General features: G+C 38.8%; 1 protein-coding gene across 5 annotated transcripts in view; it reads left to right on the top strand.

Moving 5' to 3' along the window:
* The window catches only part of cdh8 (cadherin 8), a 115,931-nt gene that overhangs the window by 35,613 nt on the left and 56,678 nt on the right, over positions 1-23,640 (top strand). For all 5 annotated transcript variants that reach the window (XM_020051809.2, XM_020051807.2, XM_010863925.4 and 2 more), the window contains exon 3: positions 4,420-4,714. In XM_020051809.2, coding sequence (XP_019907368.1) covers positions 4,420-4,714 — 295 coding nt within the window. The remainder of the gene's footprint in view (positions 1-4,419; positions 4,715-23,640) is intronic.

Here is a 23,640-nt window from a genome sequence, read left to right as displayed (position 1 = left end):
TATATATATATATATATATATATATATATATATATATATATAAATGAACAGCATAAACAATTGAGACTTTATATTATATATAATATAATATTTAGTAAAGAAAGTTATGCATTTGTCTTCTCCCCATTAGGCTATTTGCATAATCCGCATAAAAGCAAAGTTGTGTTTTATAGGACCAAATTTTGTAAAACAAGTATCTATATTTCTTATTTATTTTGTAAAAAATAAATGTCTTTCAGTCACTGGGTAAATAGTTTTTTCAAAAGAAAAAAAGCCAACCCCTTGACAGTAACATATCTCAAGTATGTGCACTAAGCCCCAAAGTATGTAAGTCAAGGATACTCAGCATCAACATTTGATTTTAGGCTGCCTAGTACTAATAATTTAGTCAAGGTTGTCATATCACACAAACATCTTTTCAATCACCAGAGCTGACGCTTTGGTGCTCGGCATCACCCCTTCATGTATTGTTGTTGGACTCTTTTGTTATCTACTTTGATTATGGCATTGATCCACTGTTTGCTGAAACATTTCCTCCCACAATTTATTGCAGAAATGTCTGAACACCTCAGACTTTTTCTGGACTTTCTCCAATATTTCAGAGATGTGCTCTCACTTCACTACAGCTCCATCTGTCCTCTGTAATTCATTATGCAAGCTATCCAGTGATGCATGCCTCTTCGTACTGTAGCTAGCTGGCACAACGTTGACTATTGCCCTACTAATCCAATAATACATGGTGAACCCACAATACACTGGATTTCTGGGTCATTTCCTTTATTTGGGTTGGATTGCGTTCCCTCAAACCATGCTCGGGATCATTTGGAAGTGAACTAAGACCACCTCATTCAAGTGGACCAGAGTGTGGTTATTTGTTGAGCACCCAGGAGCGATTGGAGAGTTCCCATCTCCCCAAATGAACATAAGGGGAAAAACGCTCCAGGGTTCGACTGAACCAGTCTTAACAACGTAGGTGTGACAGTAACTCAAAAACGGACACTGCCACCCTGCTCAACTGTTAGTATGAGGTTGTTAATGTTGATATCTGTTTTTGTATTTCACTAGACATAATAGGGCCTGTGACACCTAATACGTTCCACTGCCGACTTATCTGTCAATAGGAAATTGGTCCAGAACTCTTGAGGATCATCCAGGTGCTTTTGATGAAATGTATGAGCATTCTGCCTCGATTCTCCCTGCCTTGACTTCCATTTTCTCCCAGTGTCTTTTTGATGGTGGAGTCATGCACACTGACCTAAACTGAGGTGAGAGAGTCCTTGAGATCCCTGGATGTTGTTTTGGGTTTCTTTGTGACTTCCGGGATAATTTTACGCTTTGGCCTTGGAGAGACCAATAGAGCAACTCCTTGGAAGAGTCAGTGCTGTCCCACATTTTCTCAATTTCAAAATACGACACTGACCTTGGTTCAGTGTAGCGCTGGATCATTTGAAATGTGTTTACAGACAGTAAAGTGATATCTAGAGTAATTTATTTTGATCATATCTCTATTTGAAAGCCATGTGCTGACAACAAGGGTCAAAGTTAATCAAATTTATATAGGCAATAACTGACCCAAATTAAAAATAGCAGTTAATTATATAAATAGCAGTTAAGTAGTTGGATTACATTCAATGTGTACGGCTTCTTTTCCACCAAAAGCTAGCTAGTTACCTACTGGTACTGAGTTATTAACTTGTAGCTAGCTAACATGATATTCCACAAAGAAGCTGCAGCAAGTAAGCACACTTCAAAATACACAATCAAATATATAATATACATACACTCTAGCAAAACCACATAAAATATAGGAAAGAAGTATAATATATGTGTGGGTCTTTTAACAATCATTGCTAATCAGTGATGTGTTATCTTTTTAAAACTTTATCTTCAGTTACCTGGGGTGTCAGGGAGTTCCATGTAGTCATGGCTCTAAGTCATACTGTGTGCCCACTGGCCTATATTCTGGACTTAAGCACTGAGACCCTAAGTAGCATGACCACTTGTGGCATGTCTTGTGTATTAATGATGAGTTTCCAAACCGTTTGAACAGATATTTTGGTCATACAGAAATGAACTATGATGCAATCAGTCTCCCCATTATGCAAACCCAGGAGAGGTACACATGCAAGCCACTGACATTCACTTTCTGTGTACACTCGAGTGCAATACATGCTGCTCTCTTCTGTGCCAACTGCAGTTTGTTTATGTCCTTCTCTTCGATATGTGACTATTTAACTGGGCAGTAGTCCAGGTGTGATAAAGCTAGGGTTTGCTGGACTTTATTCGATATGGATGTCAAGAAAGCATTGCAAAGTTATATCACAGACACAAAATACCTCACACCATTTTAACTATTGAAATAATTTTTTTCTGTTGAAGTCATATTGTAATCTAGGGTGACAACCAACAGTTTAGCATCCTCTAGCTGCTTGGATGTGTAGGTAAGAGGGGTTCCTTATGGAAAATGATTCATATGACTATGTATTCCCGTCAGGGCAACCATAAAGGTGTTTCCAGACAACTTTTAAGGTGCTAAGGGTGTACCTATTAAAATTCCTTAAGAACATTTTGCCAACATTCTCTTTTTACAACAACCATTAGGATGAAGTGAGGCTGACCTCCTGATCTCATAACTAATGATTTTGAACATTATATAGCTGTTCTGAGCAGTTTGATAGCATGCCACATAGAAGACATACATAGTACTGTATGAACTTAGCTATTTAATATCATAAGCATTATTTGCATATTGTACGTAAGCTTGCCTAGCAAAATTATCTTGGTGTTGGGGGCAGAATATTGCTGTTAATTTGAAGTTGTCATTGGAGCACGCTTTGGAATATTGGCTTTAAATCACTACAGAAGTTTTAGGAATCTCATTATTTGTTTGTCATCGATGTTTTGAGTAGTGGAGACCACTGGAATGGTCCTTCAAGTGTCCCAAAACATTCATATGCCATTATGTTTGTTTGTGCAGCTATGCAAAGACTACATATGGTGAGGTATGGATGACATTGTTTACTGGTGGTGTCTAGTTGCCTAGGTAACTTGAATAATGATAGACAACTGTGGCATCTCTTTTAATATAATTCTCCTCTCTGTTGATCATTTGTGCAGTGTGGTGTAAAGGTCATCCTATGAAAAGGAAAGTACCATTTACTAGGGTATGGGGGGTAGAGGAAGATTCAATTTACATGTAAGGGATTTCGTGGTGTGCGGAATGTTGTGAAGCTGTTGTTAATGAGCTACATCTTTCATATGAAATGATGGCACAATTAGGAAAACAAAAATGCAAGGTGTGACAATTTAAGTGAATGTGCTTTGTCAGTGTCTGTGAACAGCACCTTTGAGACAGTGTATGCATAAAATGGGTTTATAAAACAATTGTTGAGGCTGTATACAGTAGAGGTCTGGATTTGTGTACACACATTTTACCTTGTTACTCTGTCCCCAAACATGCTCTCAAAGGAATACCTCAGGCAATTTACAGGGCAGAAAATGAAAGTGAAGTTGCTGAAGAGGATGTTCTGGTGCAAGATCTTTACAAAAATACAAATTAGAAAGAAAACCGCCTCTAGCCATGTTTCAGACCGATGCTGAACATTGTCAAATTTGCAAATGTTCTACTTTAAGCTCCCCTCCCCAATTTGCAAATGTTCTACTTTATGCTCCCCTCCCCCTGCTATCCTTATTCACTTACCTTAGGGATCAAGTATACTAATGTAAGGATAAAATAAAACCAGCTGTTCCTGCTCCTCATTTGGAAGTCTCTTACCTTGGAGCTCTTATCATCTTAGTCGCCCTGAATATCTTTAGTCATTTGAAACATGAAATGTGTTGTCTGCATTTGAATCCACCAATGTTCACACAAAATATGTTCGCTTATCAGACAACATTGTCAAAGATGTTGATTGGTTGACTCTGCCCATAAGTGAAAGAGTTGTTGAGGTTGGATCGAGTGAAGCACTTTGACCATAGAATATTGTTAACACCAATTTGTGCTAGAAAAATTATTTGTATGTTGTGATCACTGATAACATAATAGGGTAGACACAACCTACTTTAAAGTATGTAGTGAATTACTGGATGTGATTGCACTTAGTCATTGCAATTCAATTTCTACGTTTTAGGATTACTGAAGTTATGCCAATATTTGTTTTCATCAAACTCTTCTCTTTTGAGAATAACAGCTCAATGAATGAAAGTCTCTGGGAATTACTAGCATGCAAGCTGTTCCTGCTATTTAGCATTGTTTTTTAATGAACTCTAACCTCTTTCATCATGAAAACATGCAATTGCATCCATAATTTCATCCGACTCAACAGAAGTACAATATGGGCCTCATTGCCCAAAACGTAACTATCATGCACATTTTATACAAATAAATAATAAAACGTATCACTGTATCCCTGTCTGCAGCTACACACAGATTTGGATGTTGGCAGCACTCCAATCAAGTATGTCCTGGCCGGCGAAGGGGCGGGTACCATCTTTGCCATTAATGAGAATACGGGAGATATTCATGCTATGAAGAGACTGGACAGAGAGGAGAAGGCAGAGTACACACTTACAGCACAAGTCATCAACAGAGACACAGACCAGCCCCTGGAGCCACCCTCGGAGTTCATCATAAAAGTGCAAGATATCAACGACAATCCACCACAGTTTGTTGAAGGCCCTTACCGGGCCTCTGTCCCAGAGATGTCTCAAGTGGGTAAGTCAAATGATGGCCTTTACTTATTTTTGCAGCAATACAAACGTATCTACAAACAATACTCATAATTATAAAATGAACTGGTGTTTTCTTGTCTTACAACGTTTTTATTTTTTCAAAAATATATAAATACAGTTCCTTTGGAAAGTCCTTAGACCTCCACACATAATGCCTCGAATGACAAATAAAAAAGGATTGTAGTAGCCCGGGGCTGAGTGGTACCTTGTTTTTGCCAGACTTAGCGCTTGGCATTCAGGCCTAATAGTTCTATTTTGGTCTCATCAGACCAGAGAATATTTTTCCTCATGCTCTCAGAGTCCTTCAGGCAGCATATATGCCTTTTATTCAAGAGTGGCTTTCGTCTAGCGACTCTACGCCTGATTGATGGAGTGTTACAGAGATGGCTGTCCTTCTTGCAGGTTTTCCTATCTGCAGGGAAGCACTGAAGCTCTGTTAGAGTGGCCATTTGGTTCTTGGACACCTCCCTGACCTACTTGCCCGATTAGTTTGGCCTGACAGCAAACTCTAGGAAAATACTTGGTGGGTCCAAAGTTCCATTTCGCAACGATGGAGCACACTGTGCTCCTGGAGACTTTCAATGGTTTAGCAATTTTTTGCAACCTTTGCCAGATCTATGCAATTACAACTTATATATAATCAGATGTATGCAAGGCCAAGGCACTGCACATATGTATTCCTACTATCGTAAATAGTAAAAATGTATGGAAGTGTTGTCCAGATTCCTTTCGTTGATGTGAATTGAGTCATAGAGGTGAATGTCACCTGCATACAGTTATATCTTTGTGTGTCTTTAGTATTGTAACCATGTACATCTACAATATACCTTATGGTTTGGGTGAGAGGCTCATTGGCTAAAGCAAAAAGCAGCTGAAAAAGTGCACAACCCTGTCTCATACATCTGTGGAGGTTAAATCAAGGTGACAGTAATTGGTTAGTGAGTATTCTGGCAAAGGAACTCCTGGATAGTTGAGTACATTTTTTCACATCTGTCTCAAATGTGACATTACTGTGGGACCACAAATAAGTATCAAAGTTGCTTACTCATAATAATTTATTTATATGTAACCCTTCAAAATTCCCAGTAGTCTTCACCAGGAAAAAAATCTAAACACATTTTGTTACTGTAAAATACTGTAAATCTTTCATTTTAAACAAATTTAGGTAGGGACAAGCATATTTCTGCATTGTAAAAGTGCAGTCATAAGCTTTAGTCTGTTTGTTTCTATAGGTTTTGGTATAGCTACACTTGCATGTGCTAATCCTTCTAGACGAGATCTTTGGACAAACAACTATACAAATGTAGCCTCATTGAGAACCAGACTTCCACTAAATTTGAACAGAGGTGTGACAGATACAATTTTGGATGTATAGCTAGTCAAACAAAGATGTAACCATGTATCATTTAATGCTGTTTGTCTTTGCTATATTGAATGAATCAAGGTTACAATAATTGGTTAGCAATTGCCTGCAATTCAGCAGTTTTCGTTATGACAAATAGTTCTACCATTGACAAGCCGTTTTGACTTGATCTATGCATATATCAGAGGAGATAGTTGAATAGAACAAGTAGAAAGTAGATATCACACCTAACTTTAACCAGTTACATACAATTGTAGGTAAGTATATAAGGTGCCTCTTCTGTATGTGCAGATGTTCTGTTTATCAGGTCAAGATCACTCCAATTGGTTTCCCACCACCATCTGAGGATATGTACAACCTAAATGTATGAGTCTCCAGAGAAACCTGGATTCAAATTACTATTTTAGATTTGCCCTAGAATACTGACTTCTCAGAAGATATACACCGATATAGCTGCTTAGAAACAGGGTGTATCTGAATACTCTATTACATTTTTATCAAGTACCAATGCCATTAGAAGATTTTTATACCAGTTGGCAGACTTTATGATACCATTGACAGCTGTTTATTTGCACATTGTTTTGGTTTTCTACACAGTCATACAATACATGGTATGAAAAGTAAAATCTTAAATGAGTACATGCTATACTCTGCAAATCGTACAGTAATAAATTCACAGTACAGAGGTCCCCTCCAACCTGCTTTTTTTTTTTGTTGATATCTTGTTATAATGTCTCTAAATGAACATATTCAAAAAAGATAATATATTTGTAATTTCAAAAAGCTGAATTTGGTGATTTGGCAATGGTTACAATGAGCACAAGTATATATTGACAGAGAGACAAATTAACTTGATTAATTAGATAACATTTGTACCAAATAATATGTTAATATATATACAGGTATTTATGAGTGCATGCTGTATATCAGTAGATGATCATTCAAATGTAGGTCACACAAAGTTTACAGAACTTGCAAATAAATCTACTTTCGATGTGTTACGGTGGTCTCATTATTGACCTTTGAATGGGTACCTAGAACATGTTCATCAGAGACACAATTGGAGAGCAGCACCTTTTCAACATGCTTTTTCCGAAATGGACACATTGGTGTGGTAATCTATTGACTACTGTTGTCTCCTATCATGAAGCTGTCATAAGGACAAAGTCAGATATGGTTTTACTGAACAGACTGTAAACACTTTGCAGCCACCAGCATGGCAGCGTTATCTGAGTGTCTTGTTCTCAATTGAGATGCTCTTTGTGTGTTTCCAAGTGTTTAGAAGGAATTGCTAGCAGATGGGTGAAGAGCAAAGTGTTAGTGCAGAGGCTGGGACTTACCGATGGGAATGCAGTATACAAACGGCATTCTTGCTGCTTTTCTGAGTGTTGTTTTTGTCACTTCTGTTTTATTAAACAGTCACCAATGTTCTCTTAAGTTTGAGAGGCTTTTTGAAACAAATTCTTTTCATCTTGTTAAGTTTTCATGTTTTATGGTGTTATGGAAATAATCAAAAGTTCTGGACATAAATAATATTTTCTTTGTCTCTTTCAATTTCCATCATAGTGAAATTAGATTTGATATGAAACTCACTGATGCTCTATTTTCAAGTTGCAATTCCAATAGTTTACAGAGGAAACAAGTAAAAAAGTCAACTGTAATTAACATTTGATATGAAACATTTTGGACCATAAAACAAACTCAGAATTTTGAAAAAGAGCTTTCCAAACTATGATTTTGTACAGGTGCTGGTCATAAAATTTGAATATCATCAAAAATTTGATTTATTTCAGTAATTTCATTCAAAAAGTGAAACTTGTATAATGTATACATTCATTCCACACAGACTGATATATTTCAAGTGTTTATTTCTTTTAATTTTGATGATTATAACTGACAACTAATGAAAACCCCATATTCAGTATCTCAGAAAATTAGAATATTGTTAAAAGGTTCAATATTGAAGATACCTGGTGCCACACTCTAATCAGCTAATTAACCCAAAACACCTGCAAAGGCCTTTAAATGGTCTCTTAGTCTAGTTTTGTAGGCAACACAATCATGGGGAAGACTGCTGACTTGACAGCTGTCCAAAAGACGACCATTTACACCTTGCACAAGGAGGGCAAGATACAAAAGGTCATAGCTAAAGAGGCTGGCTGTTCACAGAGCTCTGTGTCCAAGCACATTAATAGAGAGGCTAAGGGAAGGAAAATGTGTGGTAGAAAAAAAGTGTACAAGCAATAGGGATAACCGCACCCTGGAGAGGATTGTGAAACAAAACCCATTCAAAAATGTTGGAGAGATTCACAAAGAGTGGACTGCAGCTGGAGTAAGTGCTTCAAGAACCACCACGCACAGACGCATGCAAGACATGGGTTTCAGCTGTCGCATTCCTTGTGTCAAGCCACTCTTGAACAAGACACAGCGTCAGAAGCGTCTCGCCTGGTCTAAAGACAAAAATTGAACTGCTGCTAAAGGACTGGACTGCTGCTGAGTTATGTTCTCTGATGAAAGTACATTTTGAATTTCCTTTGGAAATCAAGGTCCCAGAGTCTGGAGGAAGAGAGGAGAGGCACAGAATCCACGTTGCTTGAAGTCCAGTGTAAATTTTCCACAGTCAGTGATGGTTTGGGGTGCCATGTCATCTGCTGGTGTTGGTCCACTGTGTTTTCTGAGGTCCAAGGTCAATGCAGCCATCTACCAGGAAGTGTTAGAGCACTTCATGCTTCCTGCTGCTGACCAACTTTATGGAGATGCAGATTTCATTTTCCAACAAGACTTGGCACCTGCACACAGTGTCAAACCTACCAGTACTTGTTTTAAGGACCATGGTATGCCTTTTCTTTATTGGCCAGCAAACTCGCCTGACCTTAACCCTATAGAAAATCTATGGGGTATTGTGAAGAGGAAGATGCGATACGCCAGACCCAACAATACAGAAGAGCTGAAGGCCACTATCAGAGCAACCTGGGCTCTCATAACACCTGAATAGTGCCACATACTGATCGACTCCATGCCACGCCGCATTGCTGCAGTAATTCAGGCAAATGGAGCCCCAACTAAGTATTGAGTGCTGTACATGCTCATACTTTTCATGTTAATACTTTTCAGTTTTTTTTCTATTGGTCTTAAGTAATATTCTAATTTTCAGAGATACTGAATTGGGGATTTTCATTAGTTGTCAGTTATAATGATCACAATTAAAATAAATAAACATTTGAAATATATCAGGCAGTGTGTAATGAATGAATATACTATACAAGTTTCACTTTTTGAATGGAATTACTGACATAAATCAACTTTTTGATGATATTCTAATTTCATGACCAGCACCTGTATATGAAACGTTATCAAATAAAGAGTTCATGGTTAGCTTTTAACATGTTTGGGCTGACATGCCTCTAATAGAACACAAGCTATACCTTGCCCCAATGCTTCATCACATTGTTGGCAGGCAGTTACCACTGCAAGGAAATATATGTGGCGTGCTGGTGAGGTCTTCATGTTTTCGTTGTTCAGGAGAGCACATAGGTTAATAGAAAATGCAGGAGAATGAGTTGTTCTTTCTGAAGCTGAGCTGGATAAGAAAGATGGCTTTGTTTGCTTCATAGAATGTAATATAGTGACTCACAATAAATGAACACAAGTTAAAACACTTTTATTATTATTTGGAGCACTGTCCTTATATTCTACATTTAAACGCCATAACATTTGATTTAGGCTGCTTTTTGTGATTCAATCTATAGGTGATTCTTCCATGATTTACTATAACCTTGATCTGTTTACCTTTACTAGCACTTAAATGTCTCATTCTAAGAAATCATTATGCAAAAATATATTTCTTACGTTAATAAATGTTTTACACCTGGCTGCAATTATTTCATGTCAGCCTCTGAGTGTGGGCACATATCCATTTTAAGTACCACATTTTCTGTTTAAGCTTTAATATTATTATACATTCATATCTAATACAGTGTAGTCCTCCATTCTTTTCTTTATACTGGATGGCTGTAAATGCTTTTTCTATATTCATGGGATTTATATATTTCAATTTCACTTCACGGATTGGACAAATCTCATTGGATTACTGGATCTGTTTTCTTGTTAATGGGGTCTTTGACTTTAAGGCCAATCAAGCAAGCAAATTCCCCCACTAGGTCCTCTAAACATATGCTGGAATTATAGAGCTCCCTGCCTTCTGGAGCTAACAAGGGGATTGTGATGTAGTTTAATCTAAAGAGTCTGCTCAAAGTGACGGTTCAGGTAATTAGAATCAGGTCAAACGACCCTCCTCTCTACCAAAGAAAGGGTGTGAATGACAATAATTGCTACATAGAGAAATGCACTTGGAAAGTTGTTTTGCCATCTCAAACTCCGACGTTGGGCCTCGGGAGCCTTGCTTGTGCCTGCTTCATTATCAAGGCGATTAATAAACTGTTGGAGAGACAGATGGCATGTCGCTTCTCAGCCCTCCCTCTCCTCACAGCGCGGCCGCTCTTAACCCCCTGCAAAATGAGCCTGTGTATAGAGGCACCAGGCCCACAGACGTGTCAGGATGTGCTACATTGGAGCGCAGACATAAAACTGAAGTGACATTAATAGATTACTTGGATCTCATTTGCATTCTGAGTTATTATGAACATGGGTAACGGGACTAAAAGGCACAGGTATCCGGCTCTAACGATATTTTTTCAGATTATGCACTCGTCAATGTCGGCAGCTGGGAGAATGAGAAAACACTTGGAAGCGCTGACGACGAACGAGTCAAACGGAACAAGGAAATGTGTGACAAAACCAGGCGTCCGTTGGTCACATTAACCACGTTTATAAATGAAACATAAAACTTTTCTTTATTCTAAAACAGCATGTGATGAGAGGCATCAATCACAAAATGTGGGCTGCATTAGTAACATGTGAGAGGATCTTACACACATTATTTTAACCCATTACAAGCATCTGATCAATATCAGGACAGCTGGGCTATTTTGAGACCATTTCATGCTCCATTTATGCCAGATGTGCAATACATTTCACTTACTTGATCCTCATAAATCTAATCAGATCATAACACGGATCTTGCTGTCCGTTCTAAACAAAACCATGGCTTTGGAGCAGTGGCAGTGATTGGAGGGCCATAGTCTTACATTTGAAACATTTTAAGGCCACAGACTTTAAATCGAACCACTCCGTGGCGAACCTTCATAGAGGGATGGTGTCTGTTGTGAATCTCTACTCTGATTCAAGGCTGTAAGTTCTGACAGATGGGCCGAGAGGCAGGGGGCTGTGGTCTTTTAACACTGCATGCAGCTGGGCCACATCAGTCACATCTGCCGTGCAGGCCAGACCAGTGCTGTAGAAGCCCATGGCCTCAGCTGGGGCAGGGGTCAAGCTAGTGAACCTGGAGTGTCTCCCTTAGCCTAGCCAGCCCATTCAGTGGTGCTAAATAGGGAGAGGACAGGAGTCCAAGGCAGAGGGGACTTCACAGACAGGCTGGGCTTCACTGTAAATAACTTGCTCCTTCTTTTCCTTCTATGTCACCTCATTCTGTATTCATCATGGGTTGCATATTTCCCACTTGCTCTCTCTCTCTCTTTTTCTCTGATACATACAGTATATAAATAAATGTATGAACTGGGTAGTTCGAATCCTGAACGCTGATATGCTGGTAGCCATGGGTATGACATCACATCACTTTATATATATGGGAACCTGAGTTAATATAAAAAATGATATTCACCTTTTGGTGTAGCCTTTTGATAGTAGCTTGTTGAATGATGGAAACCAATTTGTTATGTTTTGTCAGACAAACAGTGTGAATATGTAGAGACAACAGGCATGTCTGAACTGGTGTTGTCACATAACCATTCATCTAGGTTACGCATCTGTCAGGTTGTACCAAAAATAATGATAGAGCATGCATGCATGCATGCACACGAACAAACACACGCACACACACAGACACAAACACACACACACTGACTCACACATTACTAATTCATCACGTTATTTATTATCTAATGTACTTCTGAATTATGCATGTAATATGATCAGTCGCTGGTCCTTCAAAGCCTCCTGAGGCATTTGTTCTTTGTTGCAAATGTTGCCTTTCTGGGTAGCATACACCATGTGGCACAACCCACATTAAAGCACATAGAGTCATGGCCAAAAGTATTGGCACCCTTCAGATTTTCTCACAGTCTCTAAAAATAAGTTCAGACTGACCAAAGTTTTGTGTCCACAATGATTAATTTGACTGTTGCAGAAATGATATTGACAAATTTATTGACACCCAAGACTCAATATTTTGTAGCAGAGCCTTTGGCTAAAATAAAGAACTACTGTACCCATGAATGAGCTTCCTGGAACTCTGTACTGGCAGTTTGGCCCGCTCTGCCCCAGTTCTCCCACATTTGATGGGTGCCTCACAACTGTTGTTTTCAGATGGGGTTTTTCAATAGCATTTACATCTGGAATATTGATCTGGAATTGCTGGCCACAGTCCATTGTTTTGTCTTGACCTACTACTGGGTACTTTCTGAAGTGTGTTTGGGGTCATTGCCCTGCTAGACAACCGTGACCTTTAATGGAGAGATCCAGCTTTATGTCACTGGGTTTGACATTGAGCTCCAAAATGGATTGGTATTCTCCATGCTTTAATAACACCATGCTCAATGCAATATGTGCCAAAGGCTGCAAAGCCACCCAAAAAGATTCATAAACCTTCTCCATGTTTGACTGTGGAGAAGTTGTTATTTTGTTTCAAGACTTCATTTAACATTTTTGTAACCACAGCAAAGGAAAATCATGTCCATGAGGTGATCAAATTGTCCTGTCCATTTTAACATTTATTTGTAGAATAACCTGTCATTTAGCAGCATAGATCAATCAATCAATCAAGTGTATTTACAACAGTAGTGTTAGATTTCTTTACAATGATTCTTAACAATAGATTCTTTACAATGCAAACCAAAGAAATACATATGAAGATACAAACATGTTCACATTTTAACAGTTTTCTAGAATAAATGGTGCATTACTTGAATGACGTGCAAGGGTGCCAATACTTTTGGACATGACAGGACCTGCTTCAGTTGTATCTAAACGCAACTGTGCCCTGCAGTTCTAAATGTGCTGTTGTTTGGGTGTAATTTGTCTTACTCCCCTGTGTTGCTGAGCCGTATTTCCCCCTTTCTAATGCCTTGGTTTTCCCTGGAGGGAGAAAAAAACCCACAAGCTCCAAGGTAATGAAGCCCTTCAATGTGTTCTGCATAAGATTGGCGCTGTGGATGAATGGTAAAAAGCTCAATGAAACATAGGACAAAACCTCTGTCCAATGCTTTTCAAAAGTCAGCCTTTTCATGGTGACCATGAAGCCCCCCAAAACAAGACAAAATGAAAAAAAGAGAGGAGATAAGAGAGAGCATGTGACAGCATGTGATAAAAGGAGGGATATGAATGAGCTGAAGTGTGTTTTTGTCAGAGCAGCTCTTGTGGTGACGAGAAAGGTGCATTAACATCCAAGGCCAGTGCTAATGGGTCTGGGCAGCATTGTGTTGGCTGGAGTGATGCGACTGATCCCCCGTGACAGGGTAATCAGCACCATGTTGGACACTGACATTATCCCTGTCCTGATGGAGAAGGGAGGGGTGGAAAGCATGCAGAGAAAGAAAAAGGCTATACAGTACTGTATGTACATTATACAATAAGCTTAACTGATGCGAAAATCTATGTCGATATGTGCCTTTACATTTATTATGATATTGCATTTGCGTTGCTTAGCTTTTTACTTAACCAAAGTTAACCAAACTTTTGAACAGTAATGTATGTGCTTTTTATGCGTAGAAATGACATTGTTTTCCATTAAAACATACATGAAATGAGTTTGAAAATGAAATATAGCAAAATGATTCGGAAATATAGGTAAGTAATAATGATTTTTAATTGAAATAATAATTGTGTCCTCCTTTTGCAGCAACTACTACCTTTCAGACCTTTGGCAATCGAGATGTAAATTTTTTGCAGTAATCTGAAGAGATTTGACCCCATGCTTCCTGAAGCACCTCCCACAAGTTGGATTTGCCTGATGGGCACTTCCTACGTACCGTATGGTCAAGCTACTCCTACAATGGTTCAATAGGGTTTAGATCTGGTGGCTGTGCTGGCCACTCTTCCGTAAATAGGTCTTGCACACTTTGGTGCTGTGCTTTGAGTCATTGTCCTGTTGTAGGAGGAAATTGGCTACAATCAAGTGCCATCCACAGGGTATGGCATGGCATTGCTAAATGGAGTGATAGACTTCCTTCTCCAAGGTCCCTTTTATCCTGTACAAGTCTCCCACTTTACCTCCACCAAAGCACCCCCAGGCCACATCACATAGCCTCCAACATGCTTGACAAATGGCGTCAAGCACTCCTCCAGCATCTTTTCATATCGGGTTGCATCTCAAACACTTCAAACAGATTATTCTGTCCATATCTTCCTCTGTCCAGTGTCATTGTTCTTATGCCCATCTAAATATTTGTCTTTTTATTGGCCAGTCTGAGATATGGCGACTCTGCCTAGAAGGCCAGCATCCCAGAGTTGTCTGTTCACTGTTGACGTTGAGACTGGTGTTTTGTAGGTACTATTTAATGAAGCTGCCAGTTGAGGACCTGTGAGTCGTCTGTTTCTCAAACTAGACACCCTAATATATTTTTCCCCTTTTGCTCAGTTGTGCACTGGGGCCTCCCACTCCACTATCCATTCTGGTTAGAGCCAGTTTGAGCCAGCTGTTCTGTGAAAGGATTTGTACATCATTGTACGGGATCTTCAGTTTCTTTGCAATTTCTTGCATGGAATTGCCTTCATTTCTCAGAACAAGAAGAAACTAATGAGTTTCAGAAGAAGGTTTTTAGCTTCTGGTCATTTTGAGCTTGTTATCAAACCCACAATTGCTGATGCACCAGATACTCAACTAGTCTCAAGAAAGATAGTTAATTGCTTCTTTAACAATGCAAAATGGTTTTCTAATGATCCATTTTAAAATGATGACCTTGGATTAGCAAACAGAACGTGCTAATGGAACACAGGACTGATGGTTGCTGATAATGGTTCTCCATTATGTAGATATTTATAAAAAATCTATCGTTTCTAGATGCAATAGTCATTGAAAACATTATCAATATCAACACTGTATTTCTGATCTATCTGATGTTATTTTAATGGACAAAAATGTATTTTCTTTTGAAAAACAAGGACCTTTCTAACTCGACCACAAGCTTTTGAATGGGAGTGTATGAAATGACATAAATTAATTATCCTTGTGCAGTAAATGTTAGTACACCCCAACCTTTACATCACATTAAATGGCTAAAATTAGAATCAGAACAGGTACAAATGATTAGAAATATGATTTAATATAAGTCTAGTATTGCTATGCAGGTCAACTTTTGTAATTCTTTGTATAAAGTTAACTTTCCCTCGAGAGGCTGACCAAGTTTAGCTGGAATAAAGCACAAAAGGTTTTGCAAATGTAATGATATCATAGTAGCCTACTTTTGTCTTTTGCAGCGAGCAACATTAGATCACAAATATGATTGAAGGGTTTAACATCACCATTGCCACATGGTTATGATGTACGTAGGTAACACCATGTCAACAATGCAACATAAAAGAATAGACTAATTGAAATGTCTAACTGAAAAACATGCACAAAATGTGGTACATCTGTTGTTTGTTTACGGGATGTGTGACTGTCCCTCACTATCCGATTCAAGTGGTCATCATCGGTGTAAACAGACACACAGAGATTAAGTGATGGGGTAGGGCGGCTTCTTTGGATGTTGGACGTGTTTGCTGAATGCCGAAATATTCTAATTCACGACCCAGCAATTGGCAATGCCTATTCCTATCTGATTGGATGCCAGGTTGCTTTCACACAGACATTCTTCAGTTCAAAATCTTGCTCCTATTAATTATTCAGGAGGAAAGCTGTGGATATTTAATGTAAGACCTTATTCTCTCTCTCCCCCTCTTGTTCTGAATGCCTATCTCTCCCCCTTCTGCTCTTTGCCTTTTCTTAGTATCTCTGTGTATGTCTTTCACTATACTTCACCCTCAAACTCTTTCCTATGTGTGTGCGTTTGAAAGGATGCTGTGTCTGAGAGGTTGCACAGGGAGAAAGTTGTCTATACCCATGCCCCTCTTGCTCCAGGTGGTTGTAAAGTAGTCAGCAGTGAGTGCAGGATCCTCTGCCTTCCCGTCCTTCTCTGTCTGCATTATTCATTATCCGTGGTACTGCTCTAACCATAGTGGTTTGATCCCCACAGGCTCTTCCAAAAAAAAAACACTGATGGCATCCTGTGGCAATGTTTTGTATTGTGTCTATAGTTATTTTGAAAGTATTTACTACTAAAGGTACTAATAAATATAAATGGCCATTTATCTCCACACAGTAACTTAAGTATGCTTCTAACTTAAGTGGATAACTAAAAAGTAAAGATTAGTAAGTAGCACTTTAGTAAACACACAGGGATGAGTTTTGTGTGTGTGCTCATGTGTGAGATCGGTCAAGGTAAACGTGTAACTAGATGTCTGTCCAGATGGGAACATGTATAGATTCTATATTACTTGAAAACTGGCCACCACGGTAAATGGTGAGCACTATTCCATTTAAATGAGTTGGCGGTGTTCTGAGGTGTTGTGGATGAGGTTAGTGGTTGAGTGGATAAGCTGCTCACTTCAGTGGTTGGGAGTTTGAATCCATGGAGCGACAAAATGTAATTTATTGTATTTTTTCTTTACTAGTTAATGTGTAGCCACTTCCAAATTTGGTACACTGTACCCTTACTTTCCAGTATAATACAGTATGTGTGCTGTGACTATAAACAGGTAATCCAACCACAGAAGCAAAAAAACGAATGTTTCCATGCATTTGGTGGAAGCCACATGTTTTCTTTGTGAGTCAAAAACAAATTTTTGGTAGGAGCATACATTTGTGGAACTCTGAAAATTAATGTGTATCATCATGACCAAGTACATATTTAATTTACATTTCTCCTCCTTTAACTACCATTCAGCAAATACCTTTGCATGTTTTCATCTGCTTTCAAACATACTTTTAGGGAAATAGGAAACCTTTTGGAATTATATATATTGGTTTTGTTAAGCTTGCAGTTTATTATGGATGTAATTAACTTGGCAACTGAATGATGCATATCAAGGATTAGTTGACTGTCTTCGAAATGCAAAGGAATGTCACAATGTATATTGTTGCCATGCATTTGCATTTACTATAGATAGATTTAAAATTATTGTTAAGCCTTTCACAAACCTTAACCCTTATCTTACCAAAATAAAAATGGACCCCATAAGCTTAATTCTTTACCATAACCATTAATAACCAAGCCTCCCTTTTTTCAGTTTTAATATCACCTATAGCTGTTTATCTCTTCCTGAACAAGTGTTGAAACTAACTTACGCAGTGAGTTCTTGTTGGCGTGTCACTGATCTGTTTGCACTCTTTGCATGGGCCCAGCAGAAGATTCATGTGGCATGGCTGGTAGTCGGGATAGCACACAAGAACATAAATGGCAGGCAAACGCATTCATCAAGGAGGTAGAGACCTGAGCCTAGAGACCCATCCAATCCCAGCAGAGAATAAAGGGGAAGCATAAAAGACCACACGCCAAGGTCATTTGAAAAAGAAACAGATAAGACCATGAGATCAAGTGGTAAATCTCCTGTATGTGGAGCCCTTGTAATCCTCACAGATGCCTGCCCCATTAACGAAATCCAATGCTCTGTTATACTGCCTCTGACATTTGACGCCTGCTTTGGCCACCACTTCCCTAACCTGTGTGGAAACCTTTAAACAGCACTCAGCCTGTTATTGTTCCTTACGCCTGAGTATGGATTAAACCAGTCTGTGGTTTTCTCCACAGTCGCGGGCTGGTGTCCACAGTAGTCAATCCAGCAACAGTCAGTGAACAGCTTGACTATGTCACATCAGGGCTTCCGGTTAATTGGCTGAATCTGCTCTGCACAGTGCAGAGATTGCCCCTTTAAAAGTTCACCTCACCTCAGGGAGTGTAAACAATGACGGAAACTGCTTGAAGTTTGGAGGCACTCTCCACCGTATTGTCTCCCTTTCTCTTTGTGGGATCCATGGATTGTGTTTGTGGGTTTGTGGGTGAAGTTTGTGTGGGTGTTTTATAGGGAGGTAGCGTACTGTATGTGGCCACAAGCCACTGTGTGTTCTCAATGATGGATTGCTTGTCGGGAGGTGGTAGGAGCACTCAGTATGCCTGACTGGTACATTGAGTCACAAGTCACGTACAGTGCGTTTGGCCTTACCTTTCAGATTCTTCCAGGAAAATGTTAACCCTTTTTAACTCAGCGGTTTTGCATCTGACAACAGTGCAGTTATAGTAGGTCCCCCAGTGTTCCTCACTATCCCACATTGTCTCTGTGTAGTTGGTGCAGGTCTTTAAGAAAGTCAGGTTAAGTTTAACCAAACCGTTAGTTCCTAAAGAACCATATACATCAATAATCATGTGACCTTATTTGACAGAGTATGTAAAGAAAGAGGAAACAAGGCCAACTTGGTAAGCATGTTAGGAAAAAAAAAAGTGATGTAAAAATATATATGTATACAGTAAAGCAAAAAAGTAAGTATGCCCCATGGAAGGTACTTTTTTTATGCATATTTGGACTAGAGTTGTCATCTGGCCTGAAAATTCAGTTTCTGTTCCGATGTCACAGAAACTAAATTATCCCGGATTGGATAGCCTGTCTTTGAGTATTTGTTTAATAAACGGAGAGCAACATTTTATCTTTATCATTTTATCTTTTCACTTCATCTGTGAGAATCATTAGCTCAGTGGGGTCAGTCTATAATGACTTGGCACACCTGTTTTCTTGTCACTAGTTGCAAACATGATGCTAAACAGCATGCACACCAAAATGTTTGTCACAATAAAATAAAGAAATTATCCCCAAAATGTTTTTCTTTATTTCTATCTTCCTCTCCCTCCAGTTTGCAGTGGAGAGAAAAAACTAATTAAAAAAAATGTGGGAGTATTAACACTTGATATAATTTCGAAGTATGTAACCAAAATATCTTTTTTGGTTCTGTGTAGTATTGTGAGGATAATTAGCCTGAATTTTTTCAGTGTTTCAAACAGTCAGAAACAAATTATTATAATTTTAATTTATGTTAATCTTATTATTGTTACTATTATTATTCAATAAAAGTATGAGTCATTCATGCTTTTAAATATAAAACATATTTTCACTTTTAAAATAACATCGGGTTATGGTTAGTCATTTTATTGGAATTGGAATTATTATGCTGTTAAAGCTTAAATCATAGGTCTACAAATGGTAACACAAGTAGCAGAAGTACCATTTCTTAGATTTTTTCTCTTGTCACATGTCATAAAAAATTAATAAATAAATACAACAAGCTCCAAATGGGCCGGTGGGCTGTTTTGGGCTGAGCATGGCAACTCTATTTTGGACATGTTGATATTTGACCAAAATTTCAACCACATTCACTGATACACAATTTAACAAACCACACAACATTTTATTTTATTTCTTTTAACTATTTATGCTATTAAAATAAACATCAATTCTAATTCCTTCTGCAGAATTAGTTAGTACAACCCTACCTATATTATCACATGAAATTACTCAAATTAGGGTCAGGTGCATCAAAACAGGTGAACATTATTATAATATTATTAGAGATAACTCATAAAGATTTGAAACTGGGTCTGGTTTGGTCTTAATCCTATGGGTGTGTGATAACACATCATGCCAAGATTAAACAACCTATCTGATGTCCTCAGTAAAAAGATAAGTGATGAACATTTACAAAGTCATTTCCAAGCAATTTAAAGTATATTATTCCACTGTCCGATGGATAATGTACAAATGGAGAAAATTGCAGACTCCTGGCATTCTATATTAGACAGGTATTCCCACCCAATTCAGGCCAAGAGCTTAACAAAAGATGCCCATCAAAGTATCTGAGAACCTCAGGGTGACATCAAGGGGACTACAGACCTCTCTTACCACACTTAATGTCAAGGTACATAAGTCAACCATCAGAAAGAGACTAAGCAAACATGGATGGTCAGGAATGAAGAAATCTCGAAAAGAATATCAAGACACGACTGACGTTTACTGGACAACAAAACTACTAGAACAATTTGCTCTGGATAGATGAATCACAGCTAGATTTGTTTGGACTCTTTGCCAGATGGCATTTTTGGTGAAAATAGAACAATGCATTTGAACAGAAGTTAATTCCCACTATAATGCACAGAAGCTTTGGGCTTTGGCATTATGGTTTGGGCTGCTTTGCTGCCTCAGCGCCAGGCCAACCCGCCATAATTGAGTCAACCATAAATGGTATAGTGTGTCCAAAACTTTTGGCTGTGTTTATTAGCATAGGCCGTTCACACAGGAATCCCGAATGGTCATTGGTCAGCAACGTATCAGCTGATGCCTTGGATCGCTCCTATTACAAAATCAGATCTCATACTAGTATTTAATCGCCAGGTTACTAAGTCTGATGTGTGCTGGTCTTAATAGCATGGGGATGCAAACCCCCCACCACCCCTGCCTCCCTCCACCTGTTTGGTTCGGTATTTCCTTTTTGTCGATGGGGGATCTGTACTGCGTACCTTGCTCATTGCCTATGGGGACTGATATTAATGATATTATGGTGCTGACATCGTTATTAGCTGTATCGTATACACGATCAAGTGATGGCAGTGAGTTACCCCAGAGGGGCAGAAAACTCCAAGACCGGTAGAAAGTATATTGAGGTTAAAATTTTTTTTAATTAATGGTTACTATTAAATTATAAAAATGTCTGCCTGAAATACAGTGTATGTTTGTGTGTACAGTATATGTTAGTGCTGTCAAATGATTCAAATAATTTATCGCATCATTTTCTGTAGTTAATCACGATTTATCACAATTTTATAATGTCTTCAGATTTTCCCCTTAATACACACCTTTCTGTTTAAAATGAAGTGCATTATGAATCATGGTAAAGACATACTTGGTTTTATTGCAATCTATGGACAGTGCTTGAGTTGGATTTAATTGAATGCAAGTTGTCAATGCCCTTAATTTAGTTTAATATACAAACAATGTCAGTCCATAACTTACCACAATAACTGGCTGCATCTAAATTTAGCTCATGTAAATGTAAATAGAATCTTGCCATCTCATATTGTATTCTTGATTAACGCACCAAGGACAGTATCTGCTATGTTAGGCTACTGTATAAAATGCATATCAGCCCCACTTATCTGGACAGCTACATGGTGTGCAGGCATTTAACCCATTGAATCACACCTAAGCAAAGGACAACATCAAGTTGTTGTCCTTTGCTGTTTAGGCTGAAATGTGGTTAGAATGGGTTTAGATGGTTGCTCTAAACATTTGATTTCCTGAAAGATGTTAACCACAACCAAATAGTTTATCTCTATGACATTTTCCTCAAATTCAACCAGATACATGAGGTAGGCTACTTAAATGGGCAATGGCCTAAGGTAGTCATGGTGGCTAAAGGTGTTAAATACAGGTGTTATATGCTCTGACCCATCACAATTTGGCCATTGCCAAAGTCATTTAGATCCTTACGCCCATTTTTCCTGATTCTAACACATCACTTTTGAGGACAGAATGTTTGTTTGCTGCCTAATATATACCACTCACTGACAGGTGCCACGATAAGGAGATTATCTCTGTTGCTCACTTCACCTGTCAGGGGTCATAATGTTATGGCTGATCAGTGTATATAGCTCTGGAAAAAATTAAGAGACCACTCCTAATTTTTCTTAAATCTACATGTATGGTAGCCTTTCCATTCTACTAAATTCCAACACAGGCACACCTCATTTTACTTAATGAGGTACTGATTAGGTAATTACCCGAACCAAATCTAATTTAATGAGGAAAAATGTAAAAACCACTGCTGTGGTCATCACTATCCTCTTGTAATAGGACCAGCTGGATGGCAAAAACAGTGCAAGTAGTAACTCAAAGGTAATTTGAATGAAAAAATAACTATTCAGCATGACAAAAGAGTTGAAAAGAAAAGTCTTAGAGAGAGGAAAAGAATGGTTCAAATCTAGCTTTACTGCCAGAGGGATACAGTGAGCATCAGGTTGCTTCAATCCTGAAAATGGAAAAGACGGCAGTTCATAAGAACAAGGTCAATCAACAGACATTGGGGACAACAAAGCTACAGACTGGCAGAGGGCGAAAACGACTGTCCACTGACCGTCAACTCATTCAAATGTCACTCAACAACTGTAGGATGACATCAAGTGACCTACAAAAAGAATGGCAAACAGCAGCTGGGGTGAAGTGCATAGCGAGGATGGTTCGAAATATGCTTGTAGTGGCAGGGCTGAAGTTGTGCAAAGCTAGACCATAAGGATTGGACGGTAGAGGAATGGAGTAAGGGCAGCTTCGCCCAACACCTGTCGTCTAATGGTTAGACAGAGACCTGGAGAGGCATACAAGCCACAGTATCTCGCACCCACTGTGAGATTTGGTGGAGGATCGGTGATGATCTGGGGATGCTTCAGCAAGGCTGGAATCGGACAGATTTGTCTTTGTGAAGGATGCATGAATCAAGCCAAGTACAAGGTTATCCTGGAAGAAAACCTGATCCTTCTGCTCTGACAATGTTCCCCAACTCTGAGAATTGTTTTTTCCAGCAGGACAATGCTCCATGTCACACAGTCAGATCAATCACGGTGTGGATGGAGGACCACCAGATCAAGACCCTGTCATGGCCAGCCCAATCTCCAGACCTGAACCCCATTGAAAACCTCTGGAATTTGATCAAGAGGAAGATGGATGGTCACAAGCCATCAAATAAAGCCGAGCTACTTAAATTTTTGTGCAAGGAGTGGCATAAAGTCACCCAACAGCAATATGACAGACTGGTGGAGAGCATGCCAAAACGCATGAAAGCTGTGATTAAGTTAAAGTTCAAACATTATTATTTTATTTTGTTGAAAAATGAATATGAATTGATTTTCTTTGCATTATTTGAGGTGTGAAAACTACAAATTTTGGGGGTTATTTTGACCAATTTTCTGCCAATTAATAATCTAAATGATAATATTTTTGGATTTGGGAGTAATGTTGTCAGTTGTTTATAGAATAAAACAAAACTGTTCACTTTATACATAGGTATGTGTTTGAGTACTAAAACCAGAGATACAGATAATTTTTCAGTGGTCTCCTATTTTTTTTTCCAGAGCTGTATATAGCAGGGTCAAGAACAGTCTCTTCCCATCTGCCAGAACCCTGCTTAACTTTGTGACCCAGAGAATTCTGTGAACTCGGTGACCCCCCCACTGCCCCCCCACTGCCCCCCCCCCGCCTCTCAGGGACCTTGTTGCACTACTCCCTTTTACTACTCTGACACTGCTTTGCTATGCCCGATAATGGAAGTTTTCACTTGTTAAAGGTTTGTGTCTACCTCAGGAACCTCACCGCTGTTATCCCTGCATTTCAGTTGCACA

This window comes from Esox lucius, chromosome 2 (assembly GCF_011004845.1).
Source record: "Esox lucius isolate fEsoLuc1 chromosome 2, fEsoLuc1.pri, whole genome shotgun sequence".
NCBI classification, from domain to species: domain Eukaryota; kingdom Metazoa; phylum Chordata; class Actinopteri; order Esociformes; family Esocidae; genus Esox; species Esox lucius.
This window is presented reverse-complemented; position numbering and strand designations above follow the sequence as displayed.